Here is a 15,388-nt window from a genome sequence, read left to right on the forward strand (position 1 = left end):
CAATCTTTATGCATGTCCTATCATGTTTCCACCCCTTGCAATCCCACATAGCAATCAATAAATCTATTTTATTTTACCTATAATTCCAATAACATGCGATTAGGAACCATTCTGGAATCCTTTTTTATTATTATTCATTAAATTGTAAACTAAAATGAAAGAAATGCGAAAAACGTCTGCTTTAAATGTATACAGAGATGAACAAGCTGCAAACCAAAAGCCTCTTTGCTTTGAGCACGTCTGTTTCCACAGATACAGCAGCGTGTTTCTCTCTAAAGCTTCCGTGTAGAAACGTTTAATTCGAGGAGTTCCGTCATCTCGAGAGCAGTGGGATATCAGAACATAGACATTTCATTGTTGAAGTACAAACATAAGTACAAATGACTTGTTGCCCAATTTGTGTAGTTTACATATATATCTAATTACAAAATATGGCTTATTGGTAAAACATACGTGTTTCTGTCAGGGCGTTAAAGAGCGGGGCAAACGCTCACACGGGAAGCGGCATGGACTGGAAAGACCAACGCTCATGACAGCTGCATAGAAACGGGGGAAAACTCTTTATATTAGGTTAGTAAGCACGACAGTTTACTTATACGATATCATTCTGCAGTATATATGCAGGGGGGTGTTGTAAATAAATAGTTAGCAAATCGTCCTGCACGTACCTCTTGTTTTAAACACATAATTCATGCTTTCCTGTGCATTTTTTGTTTGTATTCTTTAGGATTATGGTAGATTCCAGTGGCCCACAGAAAGACTGGTACTCAATACTGGGTGCCTGTCCAACAGATGACATTAAAGAACTGAAACAGAAGTATCAGAAGCTCATACTCATGGTAAGTGTTCAGCAAACTGTTTTAAACATTAATAATAAGAACCAGTATTAATAATTGAGCAGCAAGTCAACATATTACAATGATTTCTAAAGGATCATGTGACACTGAAGACTGGAGTAATGGCTGCTGAAAATTCAGCTTTGGCCATCACAGGAATACATTTAATTTTAATATGTAATAAAATAGAAACAGTTATGTTACATTATAATAATATTTCACAATATCACTGCTTTACTCAATTTTAAATTTAGTAAATCAGCCCTCTACGAACACCTTGGCAATTGAATCGCCATTGGCTAGTACATTTTTTAGTTTACTCGCCAGACTGATATGTATGTATGTATGTATGTATGTATATGTATATTTTACGGTACGATAAATACAGGTGTGTTTTTGAACTGAAAAACAGCACAGATCGCTTGGCGGAGAGTGAAACTCTGATGCGCTCAATCAGAGAGTGTTCGGCGAGTGAAAATATATCTGAGCTAAATTTATACTTAGCCTCCAACTCACACTGGCGAGTAAAATCTGAGAATTTATTAGCAATTGGCTAATATTAGACGTCATTTAGTCGCCCAGAGTGAAGATTTAGTCGCATATGCGAGTGATTTACTCGCAATGTAGAGGGTTGTAAATGCAGCCTTGGTGAGCATGTGAGACTTATTTCAAAAGCATAATAAAAAAAAAATTCCCTCGTGGGTTACTTTCAACTCACTCCTGACCATAATGTGGAGATTTGGTCCCATATATTACAGTCATGCAGACCAACAAACAGTTTTCGAAACTTCTGAAATCACAAAATTAATTGCTGTTGTTAGTATTTTTGTTTTAATATATTGATGCTTATAGGTTTGAAAATCGTCTCGAAAAATGGTAGGCTTTGGAGTCAAAAAGACTGTGAACCACTGCCATAAATGCTGTCTAATATGTTATTCAGTGCATGTCTACCAAGTTCATAGTGATCAAATTCATACCTAGATAAAGATTATGCTTGATTCTCCCATTAAAGTTTCCTCCAAGGGCAAATTGTTCTTGCTAAATACGAGCTTTGAAAACATATGCACAATTAATCAATGGCATCAGTATTTTTCATTAATACACATTGCTGGTTGACTTATCCCAGTCAAGTTATACTTAAGCTGATTTGTTTAATCCCAAACCCATTTTAATTACAGCAATCACATAACACCAGTCGATCAATCAGGATGTGTGCCGTGCAATTTGTAGGAGCAGTTTGAAGAGTCCAGACCAGCGCCTTACGCAATATACAGCAGGAAAGTGATTGGTAATGAAATTGATGATGGTTTTAAAACTTCTGATCCAAGTCAAATGAATCAGTGTTGCATGATAGAAATGATATCTGTTTCTTCATATTATAGCTAGACAGTTGAACAGGAGTCAGTTTACGGATCCAGAATCAACCACACCATTTGCATTACCAGTGTAACCTCAGGCTTAAACCAATCCATACTGCTGTAATACGGATTGCAGTCGGTCAGTGTCCTGCGTTCATTCAGTCTACTGTCAGATCAGCCTGACAGTAGGTGGCAGTAGTGTGATGGTAGTAGCCTTTGTGCCCCCTGTCTCCTCTGCTCCCTCTCCACTGAAGCAGAGAGCGGCTGCAGGCAGCATACTAGAGCCCAGCGGAGGATGTGGCAGTGCTCCCTTCGCAGCCTCTGAGAGATGATGATGTATTGTTAGAGCTGGCGAGTGCTCCAAATTGCCCAGCCCTTTATATTGTGTTCCTGCTCTCCAAGCTCCATTAGCCCCAGTAAATGAATATTTTACAATGCGTGCAAAGAGACAGCAATTAAAGCGTGTAACTCCAGAGGGGCAGGAGGACGGGCCGCTCTAACTGAGCACCAGCCTCTCGTTGTGTTATGTATTTATGACAAGTACCTGAGCCACGCAGACTGGAAGTTGTAGAGTGACACCATAGGAAATGTGTGATTAGTGTTTGTAACGTCAGAATGCGTCCTGAGAAGACTTTGGAAAACAGCATAGTAAGCATTAATGTTCAAATCTAGCTAATGTTTTCAGAAATTTTAGTGATATACACTAAAAATTGGGTGTAGAAATGATTTTCATTAGAAAGTAACACATTGAATTAAACATGACATTTTGACTGAAATAATTTTTGCCCAGTTTCTGACAGAATTATGTATAGCATGAAACATTTAATATATTTTAACATTACAGCTTTTTCAAAAGTTTGGAGTCATTAAGATTTTTTTTTTAAAGAACGTATACTTTTTTCAGCATGGATTCATTAATTTGATTAAATGTGACAGTAAAGGCGTTTCTAATATTATAAAGGTTTTTTTTTTTTTTTTTTTTAAATGCTGTACTTTGACATTTATTCATCATAGAATCTAGAAAAATAATATTAATTAACACAACTGTTTTCAATTTATAGTAATGAGAAATATTTCTTGAGCAGCAAATCAGCATATTAGAATTATTTCTGAAGGATTATGTGACACAGAAGTCTGGAGTAATGATGCTGAAAATTCATTGTCCTCATCACAGGAGTAAATGGCATTTAAAATATATTAAAATAGAAAAGAGTTATTTTAAGCTGTAATAATATTACAGTATTACTGTTTTGATCAAATAAATACAGCCTTGGAAAGCATAAGAGAATTATACTTACTGACCCCAAACTTATGAACAGTAGTGTATGTAATCAAATTTATTAAATAATGTTCTTATAAAAGGAAACCTTAATAAACCGTGCCTAATACAACCAGGAACATTTTAACTAAATTAAATAGGTCATTTTGCACAATTTTTAAGTTTGTCTTTGAGCAATTTAAAAATATGCATACATTTTTCTTTATAAAAAAAAAGTGGCATTTTTACATTCAGCCCAGCATTCCTCCATCTTTCCATCAGACACTAAATCAAACGCTCAGTTACGACAGACCTGAAACAGGGATAGTCTATTTGACAAAAGACTACCCAGGGAGATGTTTGTGAAGCAGCGGTATGTGTTTGCCGGGGCTAAGCTGCACTTCACACCTGTGGTCCTGACTCCTCAAGCTCACCTACAAAGAGCAGAGGAAAGCAAAACCCTATCTCCAATTCCGCTACTGGGGAGAGAGTCTAAGTCTCTGGCAGAATCTGGCGTCCTGCTGGAGGTAACTGAGAAATTGTGCTGCCAAGCTTGTGCGACCATTCTCAGGGTTCAGGAACAGAGCTGTTTTTCTGTTTCTGGTCTGGCTGAGAATAGAAGTGGACTTTAGGATGGGTGGTGTTTCAGATTTACCACAGAAATAAAAACAGCATTTCTGATATCTAAGGATACATAAGGGTTTGGTTTCATTTGAAATTTTTGCACATGCTGATTTAAAGTTTCACTTACAGCTCAGGTCTTCACTTTAGCTATTTAGCTTTGGTCATTCTCTGATCCTCTGATCTGAAGCGTCCTAAACACAAATCGATTTAATCCTCTTAGCTGGTATCCTGTGCAGTTCCTAATCTTAATGTCTTTTTTACTCTGGTACTTTTAATTAAACTAAGATTTGAGTGAAAAAGGATGCTTTCTTGCATTTTACCAACTTGAAATCCTCCGTAATAGCGGCATGTGAAAGCGCTAATCCTGGAGTGAACTCGCTCCCAAAAGCCTTCCATCTTTTGGATGGCACCAATGAATGATTTACGTCAATATATTTAAGGTTCTTTCAGTTAAAGCTCATCAGCCCCTCTTTTTCATATTCGAGGCGGCTGAGCGCTTGCCCTCTTTCACCCGCACTGTGATAACGCCAAGAAACGGTTAATGATTCTCTCAATCAGGAAGTTAATTTTTGGCTTGTTGCTGCATTTGCTTTTCTCATTGCATTCTGACCGCCCATTAACAAAGTGAAAACAAAAACACAAACAGAGAAGGGGGGGATGAACGGGAAACAACAGAGAACAAGCGCCCTTAAATTTTAATTAGTTTTAAAGGTAATTGTTTGAAATGATTAGTTGAATTCAGTCTTCCTGTTACTTAAAATTAAAAATATAATCGCTGTGGACAGTAATTGGCTTGCCCCGGATTGTCGGTTATTGTATCCCAGTGTCACCCCATGCATCATTACCCGACTTTGGCGGCGGTGCAGCTTCTGAACTATAGCGACCAAACAAAAACACAAACACACACATGCAATTCTCTGCTCGCCTGTGCCAGAGCATTATCAGAATTTGGTTGAATGCCTCCTCGAAAGGATCTAAGTTGTTTTCCGTTTACCCCTTTCAACCTTGCTCTTCTCCAGTGGGCGAATGAGTCGGCTGACCTTCGACCCCCACTAATCGATAGCCACAGCCTGCGCTCTGTAGATTCCTCAAGGAGAAGAATAACTCTATACTGTAAGAATCCATCCAGGCTGGAAGGGACTGTCAAAATAACCCCTAAAGCTCTCTTAAGGGGGGCTGCATTAGACTTCTGGGTAAAAAAATAAATAAATTTTCTTTTAGTGAAGCTGTGATGTTACAGTACGAACTGTCATATTTTAGGATGCAAAGTGGAGATCGCCCATACAAAAACACAAACACACACACATGCAATGCTCTGCTCGCCTGTGCCAGAGCATAATCAGAGTTTGGTTGAATGCCTGCTCGAAAGGATCTAAGTTGTTTTCCGTTTGCCCCTCTCAACTTTGCTCTTCTCCAGTGGGCGAATGAAGAGCCCCGCGGCTTTTAGGATGCGAAGTGGAGATCGCATTAGTGTTTTTGGCTGGAGGAAGGAGGCACCCTTTGCCCTTCTAACTATCCACTCTGTCTAGCCTCGTCATTGAGAAGACACATCTGTCCTAACTGATATATATTTTGCCTTTTTTTTTGCACCATTGTCCGTATTAGTGTCCATGCTCTGCCTTCACTGGTAAATTGTCCAAAAATTGCAAGGCTAGTCCATCAGCAAATTGCCCATAAACTTCCGTCAACTGTCGTTTTGTTTACATTCTTCTAGTCTATCTTTTGTATCTCCAGTCATATTGTCAGTTTCAGTTGTGATTTAATTAAACATAAATGTCCATGTGTAATAGTTTCAGTAAAGCATGATTGTCATCAGTCTCGTTGCTCAATTTTGATTGGTAGTTTCACCCGGACAAGCAGAGGCCAGACGTATCAGAAGGTGAAGCGGAGCAGCACCTGCAGAGATTCATTGACGTTGACCAAGCTTGGAAGATCTTGAGTAATGAGGAGAGCAGGAAGGAGTACAACCTTCAGCTGCGGGGTATGTTCCCACCTGTCTGTCCTCTCATGGGCTCTCAAGTATTTAAACCATACTAGACTGAAGAGATTTGGAGGAATTAGTTGTTTAGATGGGCTGTTTTATTGAATTTCATAAAGGCTCAGTAAATGCTTTTGCTAAGCGACCACGCTTGCGGTTTTTTTTTTTGACTGTTGAATAATAAAATGGGCAACAATAAAAAAATAAATAAAAATGGGCAAATGGAATTGCTAATTAATCTCATAGCAACCTCCCAGAATACTTTAGCAATTTTGATTTCATCCACTTTTGAAAGAGTACTAGACAATTTTTGAAGAATTATGTTTAGATATAACAGGCTTTACTTTACTGAATTTTGCGAATGCACAGCAAAGCATTTACTCTAGGTAATAATGTAAAAATGTATCATTCATTTCTGTTCGTCAATGTTGATAAAACTATTAAAAGCATAAACAAGATTTGTCACTAGCCCTTTGGGACAGACAACTAAAATTGTCTAAAATATTTAAAACGCCAAAGGAAGGAATGAAAACAGAGCTGTTGTCTTTGGTCTGGACAGATGCTTCCTTACAGAAGAGGATAGCGAGAATTGTGGGTAGTAAGGAGGAGGGAAATAAAGAGAGATAGCGAGAGAGAATGTAGGTCAGGTCTGTCACACATGGCCAATTCTTACATGAAGTGATAGTCTGCTTCTCTCCTCTCTCGCCTAAGGAAAAAGTTCCCCCTAGCCCTCCATTAGGACCTTCAATAAGTGTACATCCAGGGTCCTGTGCGCCATTAACTGGGGAGCTGTGGCATCGCCTTTGGGGGGGAACACTTTGCGCAGCTACTTGCTAACATAGATCGTCATAGCCAATGAATTGACATTTAGAGAGCATCCACAGAAAAGCCAGGCCTCGTCTGGGCTGCACATGCAGGAGTGATGGAGTTGACCTCTTCAATTAGATGCAGTGACTTTATTTCCCACATCAGACATGCTTTGTTTTGACTTCATATGCAAGTGTTAAATAAAGGTTTGCCTTTTAATGCTCATTTAAAGTTAAAACAGAATAACAGACGATAGCCTAGTGGGCAAATGCGCTGACATATAACAGCGTTGCGTTACGGGCGTCCCGAGTTCGAATCCGGCTCAAGGACATTTCCTGATACCACCCCCTCTCTCTCTTTCCCACTTCGCTTTCTGTCTGCAAAACACCAAAAATAAATCTAAAAAAAAAATAATGAAAATGCCTAAATGAATATTGCAGTATAATGTTATGATGCCTAAATGCACCATTGTATTTAATTTTTTTGCTGATTTAATTTTTTTATTTTATCAGGCATTATAGTATAGAATTTTAACAGTGACTATTAATTGGTTTTCACTTATAACATGACAGTAATTTTTGATACATAATATCGGTGCATCCTTAGAAGAAAAGAGTCTGCGCAGATCATTTAACATAAACCCTATTGTTGATATTTTAGTCTAAGGGGATATTAAAAATAATCTTGGCTCTCTACTCAAGTCTATATGGTCTGCTTTAATTACATTTGGAATTGATTCTGGCCAGCTCAAAGGATATACTAATCCCCATCTAACTTAAGTAGCTTGCCCTGCAGTCATTCACTAGACGTCAGTATTGACCAGACATGGTTTGCTGTCAAACAATTTGGCCTCTATTTAAAAGGCCACGTCTGATTGGCTTAATCTTTCGCAGTTACAAAATATATAGTATTTATAAATATTCATGCACCCTTCTTATCAGAAATGTATTCAGTCATTAATATTCATGAGTCTTATTCATGAGATATGAGAAGAAGTTAGCATTTTACTTGTGTACTGTCATAGGAGAAGTCTTTATGCCTCTAATCAGTTTATGCATCTCTGATTTAATGACTGAGCAGAAATGCATCAAGGGATAGTCATGCATTTGTTACTGGAGGTTATTCTAGGGTACTCTGAATAGTGTGAGGTAATTAATTGAGTTGTTGGGTTGCATAACTGAAGTCTTCCTTTCAGTTCCTACTTACCGTTTTAAATAAAATTTTTGCTTCATTTTATATCAGAATGAGATATTTTTGAGGTAAATGGAGACATATCAGACTACTCATTTCAACAACGGAGCTCATTTCTTTGTCTCATCAAGTTATTTTATGTACCTGTAGGGAATGAATGATGGAAATTGGTTGCAAGAACTGAAGTGGCACCTACTTAGGACATTCCTTTAAACTAATTAAAAGAAAGCATGATAAAACGCTGCACTCAAACCTGTTAATTGCCAGTATCTCAGACAGGCTGCCAGAAAGGGACAAGAACCGTTACGTGGATGTGTCGCGATTCCTCAATTCATTATGAAGCGATGTGATCTAATTTCATTCTCGGCCTCTTGACAATTAATTGTCATATTGCACTTTTTCACACACAGGTTTAGTTTTAAATTCACTTATTAGCTGCCTTTAAAGCAGTGCCTTTTGAGATGCCCAGCATTCCCTGCTTGAATATTCAATGAATATTTTAAGACAACTCATTTGTGTGTATTCATAGCAGCAGTAGGAGACATGAAGGCTTTGCGAAGACACTCTAAATGACCTCAGATGACTTTGCAGCTTCCCTTTTTCTAAATCTCTTATAAGTGGAACAGCGGCCCACCTGTCCTCTGTGATTATTGCTTAAATATTTCAACGAGCAAGGATTGCTCTGGAAACTTTTTACAGATGCTTTAAATCTTCCCGACACTTTTTCTTTCCTGCAGGAGCTCAAAGTTTCCGAGTGTGGCCTTTTTTGACAAAAATTCAAAGTGGTAAATGAAATGTAGCTTTTGTAGTACATTGAAATGTAGACCCTAGTCAGGTTAGATGCCATATTGAATTTAATATTAGTGACGGGCATTCCAAGCAAAAATAATATTCGAAAATCACTGGGTATTATTCGATTATTATTCGAAAATCGCACCCCTCCCCCACATGCACGCACAAACACCCATGAACAGGGAGAGGGACGGGATTCACGCTTTCAATCTGTATGATAAACGATTTAATTTAAAAGATAGGCTACCTTAACTCAAGCCATAATGATTGTAACGTGCTGAAACACATTAATATAATAAACATAACCGAATGACGGAACTTATTAACATAACAGTCCGTCGATTAGCATAAATCAACTGCTCATAAGGCTAGGACATTTCATTTCCAAAAAATTTAATCCCTGAAGGGAATAAATACGAGATGGGAGGAAAAATATACTTCAATATCTTCTGTCGCAATTATATCGTTGGGTAATTATACTGTATATAAACTGCAGGCATCAGGGAGCCATTATTAATATGCGGGGCATTGAAATCAAAATCAAAATTGTGTTGTGTGTTTATGTGGTAAGTGAAATGTTATGTACTGTAATGTACCAGACTACCGCTAGCAAGCGGCTAACCATGACCCTTTAGTGGCTCCGTAGAACGCGTTATTTGTTTTCCGCGCCTTTCTGAATACGGATTTAGCCACACCTCTAACCCAATCGGGGGTGTTTGTGGTGCGCACAGAGCTCGTATTTGACATCGTCCCAAGTTACTGTAACCGTTATATGCTACGCAAGTCTACGTTGTGTGCGTGAGACAATGTGTTGTTCTGTTGTCTGAGACAGCTTTTTAGCGCCACCCTCTGCTTACATGAACGCGTCACCACCGTATCAGCACGGAAAACATGGGGACATTTTAAGACAATAATCGCACAACCTATTCGATATTCTATAATTAAATCAACTAATTGACTGTTCGAAAATCGTGACCCATCTCAATTTAATATATTGTATTAAAGGTCCTAGATCATGTAATTTTCACAACACACAACTTTCAAATTGTTTTATGGAGTTTTTGTCCACTGAAAGGTTTTGTTTTTTTTTAAATGTTTTTTTAAATTTTTTTTCAGATGATGAATCGGTATGGTGTTAAAGGCATAGTTCCGAGAGCTCTCTGACCCTCCATAGACAGCAAGGGTACTACCATGGTCAAGGCCCAGAAAGGTAGTAAGGACATCACTAAAATAGTCCATGTGACATCAGTGGTTCAACCTTAATTTTATGAAGCTACGAGAATACTTTTTGTGCCTTGAACATGGTAGTTGCATTACTGTCTATGCAGGGTCAGGAAGCCCTCAGATTTCATCAAAAATATCTTAATTTGTGTTGTGGAGATGAATAATGGTCTTTTGGGTTTGGAACGACATAAGGTGAGTAATTAATGACAGAATTTTCATTTTTGGGTGAACTATCCCTTTAAAAAAAGAAATCCATTACATGGATCCAGTACATCCATTGAATGCACAGTACGATTTTGAGAAAAAAAATTCCCAGCCTCATTTTCGTTTCTGTCAAAAATGTAATATGGCACTACCTTGACTAAGGTCTATTTATTTCTTCTTATTATTGGTGTATTAGCCATAATGTATTGCATTCCCATATGCTATGCTAAAATGACTTCTTAAAGGGTTAGTTCACCCAAAAATGAAAATTAGCCTGTGTTTTACTCGCCCTCAAAGCATCCTAGGTGTATGTGACTTTCTTCTTTCAGATGAATCCAATCGGAGTTATATTAAAAATTGTCCTGGCCCCTCCAAGCCTTTCAATGGGGGTAAGCAGATGTTGGTTGTCAACGGTTCAGAAGACGTGAAATAAAGTGCGTGCATCTATAATAAAACATCCCTCACACGGTTCCGTGGGGTGAATAAAGGCCTCCTGTAGCGAATCCATGCATTTTTGTAAAATAAACACTTTTTTTTCTCACTTCCGCTGACTGTCATACGCGGAAGCCGTTCCGGCGGATGACGTAAGACATCAACGTTGCGTGATTAGTGACGAACGCGGAGACAAAACAAAACACCGTTCACGAATTAGAAGCACAAAACGAAGATTTGTAAAGAAAAATGTCGGAGGATTTCGATATAAGCCAAGAGGAGACTGGTTTTCCTTTGCTAAAGTAAGGAAACTTTGTTTCCTTTTCTCCTGCATTTCTCAGAGGCGCGTGCATGACGCATACGTCCTACGTCATCCGTCTGCATGTCTTCCGCGTACCACAGTCAGCTGAAGTGAGAAAAGTGTTTATTACATTTGAAATATGGATATTTATCTTACAAAAATGCATGGATTCGCTACAGGAGGCCTTTATTCACTCCCCGGAGCAAGCACTTTATTTCAAGTCTTCTGAACTGTTGACAACCAACACACGCTTACCCCCATTGAAAGGCTTGGAGGGGCCAGGACAATTTTTAATATAACTCCGATTGGGTTCGTCTGAAAGAAGAAAGTCGCATACACCTAGGATGCTTTGAGGGCGAGTAAAACACAGACTAATTTTCATTTTTGGGTGAAGTGGCCCTTTAGGAAATATTGGTTTGTTCATGATAGAAAAATAGCATATTCTTTCATTGCTTGCTTCATACTGGACTCAAACATCAATTTGACTGCATCTTTATATTATGTTTCTCTCTGCAGCAAATGAACTGAAACAGAGCTGGCCAGTGGACGCTCATATAACCCTCGACGACATGAACTGGGATTGTGGTTAGTGCTCTGTTCTCATGCAGTTTACTGGTTAAATTTCAGTCTGGGTTATAATTACAAAGCATCTCTTCTGTTTCAGACACTGAGTGTTATACGTACAGCTGCCGCTGTGGAGGAGAATTCATCTTAGAGAAGGATGACTTAAAAGAAATGGAAATGGTTGTGTGCTGCGATTCCTGTTCGCTCAGCATTGAAGTTAAGAAGGTTACATGACATTTTTGGCTATGTTCAGCAAGATTCTTATTGGACTATTATTTAGCTCTTTTAAAATGGCACATATTCTATGGACACGGTTGATTTAACAGGAAGTCAACCCCATTCTTAACTAAATGTGGCACCAATGAGAAAGTATTTAATTAAATATTTATTCATGAATTTAATAGAGATTACTTTTTTAATTGTCTCCACATAGATATTCAAATCAACTACACTGTAAAAACCTTCCCATTATCCATTTCTTTTCTTGTTTAAGAGCACAAAATTTTCACTCACATGTACCTTACAGCAAGTACATCACCAAATAACCAGAACTGGTTTCCAAAATTGGGTCACACTAGACTCTGAGTGTCTCAGAAAGCCCTTTGGTTGTTTCCTCTGAGCTAGACGTGCTCTTTTACGGACCAGACGCTCACCACAAGGGGAAAAAAACTTTCTGTTTGTTCACCAGCCCCCTCCTTTCACTCCCCTGTGTTTGAGAGGACCAGGCAGCTCAGTAACCTCTTAGCTCTTGTCAACTTTGTTTGCATGTAAATAAATGCACTTTTTTTCCTCCTCCGACAATGAAGTCACAAACTGCCTCCACACATCGCTGGTCGAAAAAGGCCCTCCAGTTAATGATGAGCTTTTCTTTGCCTTATTGTTCTCCGGTCCACTCAATTTTGGGGGGATCCGCAAGGTTGCGGCACTGGAATAGGGTCATGGCTTTATTAAACTTCAAACAGTCATTAGGCTGTTTGCTAAAATCTGCCGTCCCACAGTAGAAACAGCTTGATCGGGGCAAAACCACGCTTTTCATCAATGTCCTGAGGCCTGAACCGAGGCTAGACCTGCCAGTGGACCGGCAATGGACCGAACTGTAATCGACTGTGACATCAATTACGGATAATCTCATCACTTTTGGAGAGTGGGCTTGTCAAAGCTCTAATTAAGTCCTCGGTTCCCCCTATATGTGCAGACAGGATCAACAACACATTATAGTGCAATGATAGACATCATCATTCTATTTTTGAGGGGATCTATCTTTTAACCTAGCGTACACTTGTGGGTCTGGCCATGCAGTAAGGCTGCTGTGTTCATCTGAATGATTGTCCCTTTACGTCTGTGTGTATGACTGTAGATGATGCAAAACAAATTATAATAATTCATAATAATTTGCATGGTAATGATATTTTATTTAATGTTTTTGGCACTTCAGTAAACTTTGTTTTGGGTTTTTTTTTATAACGCCGGTCAACTATTTCAGTGTTTCATAAAAATAGATCAGATTTTTTTTGTGTATAGTTGTGGGTTGAGAAATGAGAAAAATTGTTTTCTACCAAATTTTTTCATAATATTTAAAATATTAATTAAAATGTATTGCCATTACCTCATCAGGACAGTGGGTGCAGTAGGAGTATATAATTGTAATTTTGTGGGGGGAAATTACATCATAACAAACTATTTAAGTGGAACCTCGGCTCTCTCCTTTTTTGGTGACTGTTCTCACGTTATTGTCCCCATTGACGTCTGTGTGAATGGTCACCTGAAACCTTTGTCAAAGTAAGCAAGACTTTCACTGATCCTGGTTCTTGTTCACAGGTAGTTTTTCCTTTAATGCAGAGCCTTCACTTTTTTTGAATAAACTTGAATCACCTTTTGCCCTCATGGTTTCACATTTAATGCAGACATGATCTCAGTTGCACAGAAGAGGAAACCTCCCTCCATCTTTTCAATTCCTATTTCAGTTTAAACCTAATGGCTTCCCTGTTTTGGATAAGGTTCTACATGCCTCTCAGATCAAAAGTGTCCAGCCAAATTTTCAGAGGGACCAGCAAGAGTTACCTTTTGGGAAACCTTGAACCAGATGGCAGAGAACATAAGATGAAAATATCTCAGTCCATTAGCCTTTTAAATATTCAGTATTCAGTTTTATTGAAATGTAATAATAATAGTACATTTGTATTATTGTAGATCTGCATTTACACTTTTACAGGCATTTATGTTCCTGTTGATATGATGATTGATAAGTAAATCTGCCCCAAACACATGCTATTGATTTATGCAGAAATTAACATGTTTGTCCACCCAAACAAACTAGAGCAATGTTTTGAAATTGTAACAGTGTTTAGACCCTTCAGAATTAGATTTCTGTTTAAAAATTACACTCTTCTCCTTAAAGGTTGTATCATTTTCCTCTATTTTTGGTGGATGAGCTCTGCTAAAGATGTTTGCGGGAAGCTTGATGGCTCTATGCTTGTGTTGTGGTTGTCTGGTTTGTTTATGACTGGGAGTCTTTCAGAGAACCAGAGGTTTACTGCCTATCCCATCATCCTATCCATTCAATTGGCAATAATGCTAACAGTCCTCATGCAATGCTAGACCCCTGTGGTTTGTGTGTGTGTGTGTGTGAGACAGAGAGAGCGAGAGAGAGAGAGAAAGAGAAACTGACCAAGTGGGATGCAGTTCTATTAAGCCAAAATGTAACCTCTTAAAATACCTATGAAACATTATAGGTAAGTTTTATTCCGGATTCCTTGGGTTTTATTTTTTATGTATTTATTTATTTTTTTGCTGTAATGTGTAGACCTGAGCTATGTGCTTGAAATATGAATTGGTGTTTGAATCATGACTGTTTTCTTTTAAAGGCTATTTACACATTTGTTGTGAAAGCAGTTGCCAAGGGGAGTCACAATGCCACAGCGTCCCCGATGTGCTCATAGACTGAACAAGTGACAGCACTGGTGCACCCATGAAGCTACCGGGCCCTCAGGTATCCCCACCCCACCGTCACAAGCCCAGACATGTCAGGACCTGGTTTTAAAAATAACTCCTGCTTGTTAATCAAGAAAAGCCGCCCCCAACCACTACACCAAAAACGTGCACCGTCCTCCCTTGCCGATAATTATGTCAACCTGCTTGTCACACACCTTAATTTACCTGTTTTTTTAATGTTAGAATGTCATACAGGTTGGCAGAGTTTAGCCACATAGACTTTGAAAAGACGCAGCAGTAATGTCTCAAAGGAGGCGGACTTGCTAATAAACGGCTGCAAGTTAAATTTGAAACGCAACAAGGAACTGCTTGGATACGCGCAGCTTGCTTGGAGATACAACTTCATTGTTTGCCAATCTCTTAATTGGTTATTGGCCTTATAGCTCCATTGAGGGAAACTCACTAATTTGGAGTGAGAGGCAATGGGTGGTAATTGCAGACACTGTAGCCATAGATGTGTAATTTTAAGGTGTCCACCACACCTAAGCTGTAGTGTTGGGTCGTTCTTGAACGATTCGTTAATTTTGAACGAATCTTTAATGTGACTCGGTAAGAACGAGTCGTCTCGGGGAGTGATTCGTTCAGTCGCGCATGCGCAACATCCTATAGGTTCTGTACTGGAATTAGTCAAGTAGTTCACCTGTTTTGAGTCTTCGGGTTTTTCGAGTCGTTCGTTCATCACGTGACAGCCCCATAAGCTTAACCTATGCAGTCTGAGCCGGAAAGAGAATTGATTAGTTCATCTCGAGTCTTCGGGTTTTCGAGTCGATCGTTCATCACGTGACAGCCCCATAAGCTTAAACCCCAAGACTTGTCAGATAAGAGGTG

At 38.8% G+C, this 15,388-nt stretch overlaps 1 protein-coding gene across 2 annotated transcripts; it reads left to right on the forward strand.

Annotated features, from left to right (window-relative positions):
* Window positions 1-252: 252 nt before the first annotated feature.
* Window positions 253-12,214, forward strand: LOC107739797 (dnaJ homolog subfamily C member 24). Of its 2 annotated transcripts, none has more exons than XM_016552001.1 (6): window positions 253-374; window positions 467-570; window positions 728-839; window positions 5,919-6,057; window positions 11,522-11,590; window positions 11,670-12,214. In XM_016552001.1, the coding sequence occupies exons 3-6, from the start codon at window positions 732-734 to the stop codon at window positions 11,801-11,803; spliced, it is 450 nt and encodes a 149-aa protein (XP_016407487.1). In that variant the 5' UTR covers window positions 253-374; window positions 467-570; window positions 728-731; the 3' UTR covers window positions 11,804-12,214. The 2 variants fall into 2 exon arrangements, with proteins under 2 accessions (XP_016407487.1, XP_016407486.1); XM_016552000.1 differs by having other exon boundaries at window positions 253-362.
* Window positions 12,215-15,388: the final 3,174 nt, after the last annotated feature.

This window comes from Sinocyclocheilus rhinocerous, unplaced genomic scaffold (genome assembly GCF_001515625.1).
Source record: "Sinocyclocheilus rhinocerous isolate Xijiao unplaced genomic scaffold, SAMN03320098_v1.1 scaffold255, whole genome shotgun sequence".
In the NCBI taxonomy this organism is placed as follows: Eukaryota; Metazoa; Chordata; class Actinopteri; order Cypriniformes; family Cyprinidae; genus Sinocyclocheilus; species Sinocyclocheilus rhinocerous.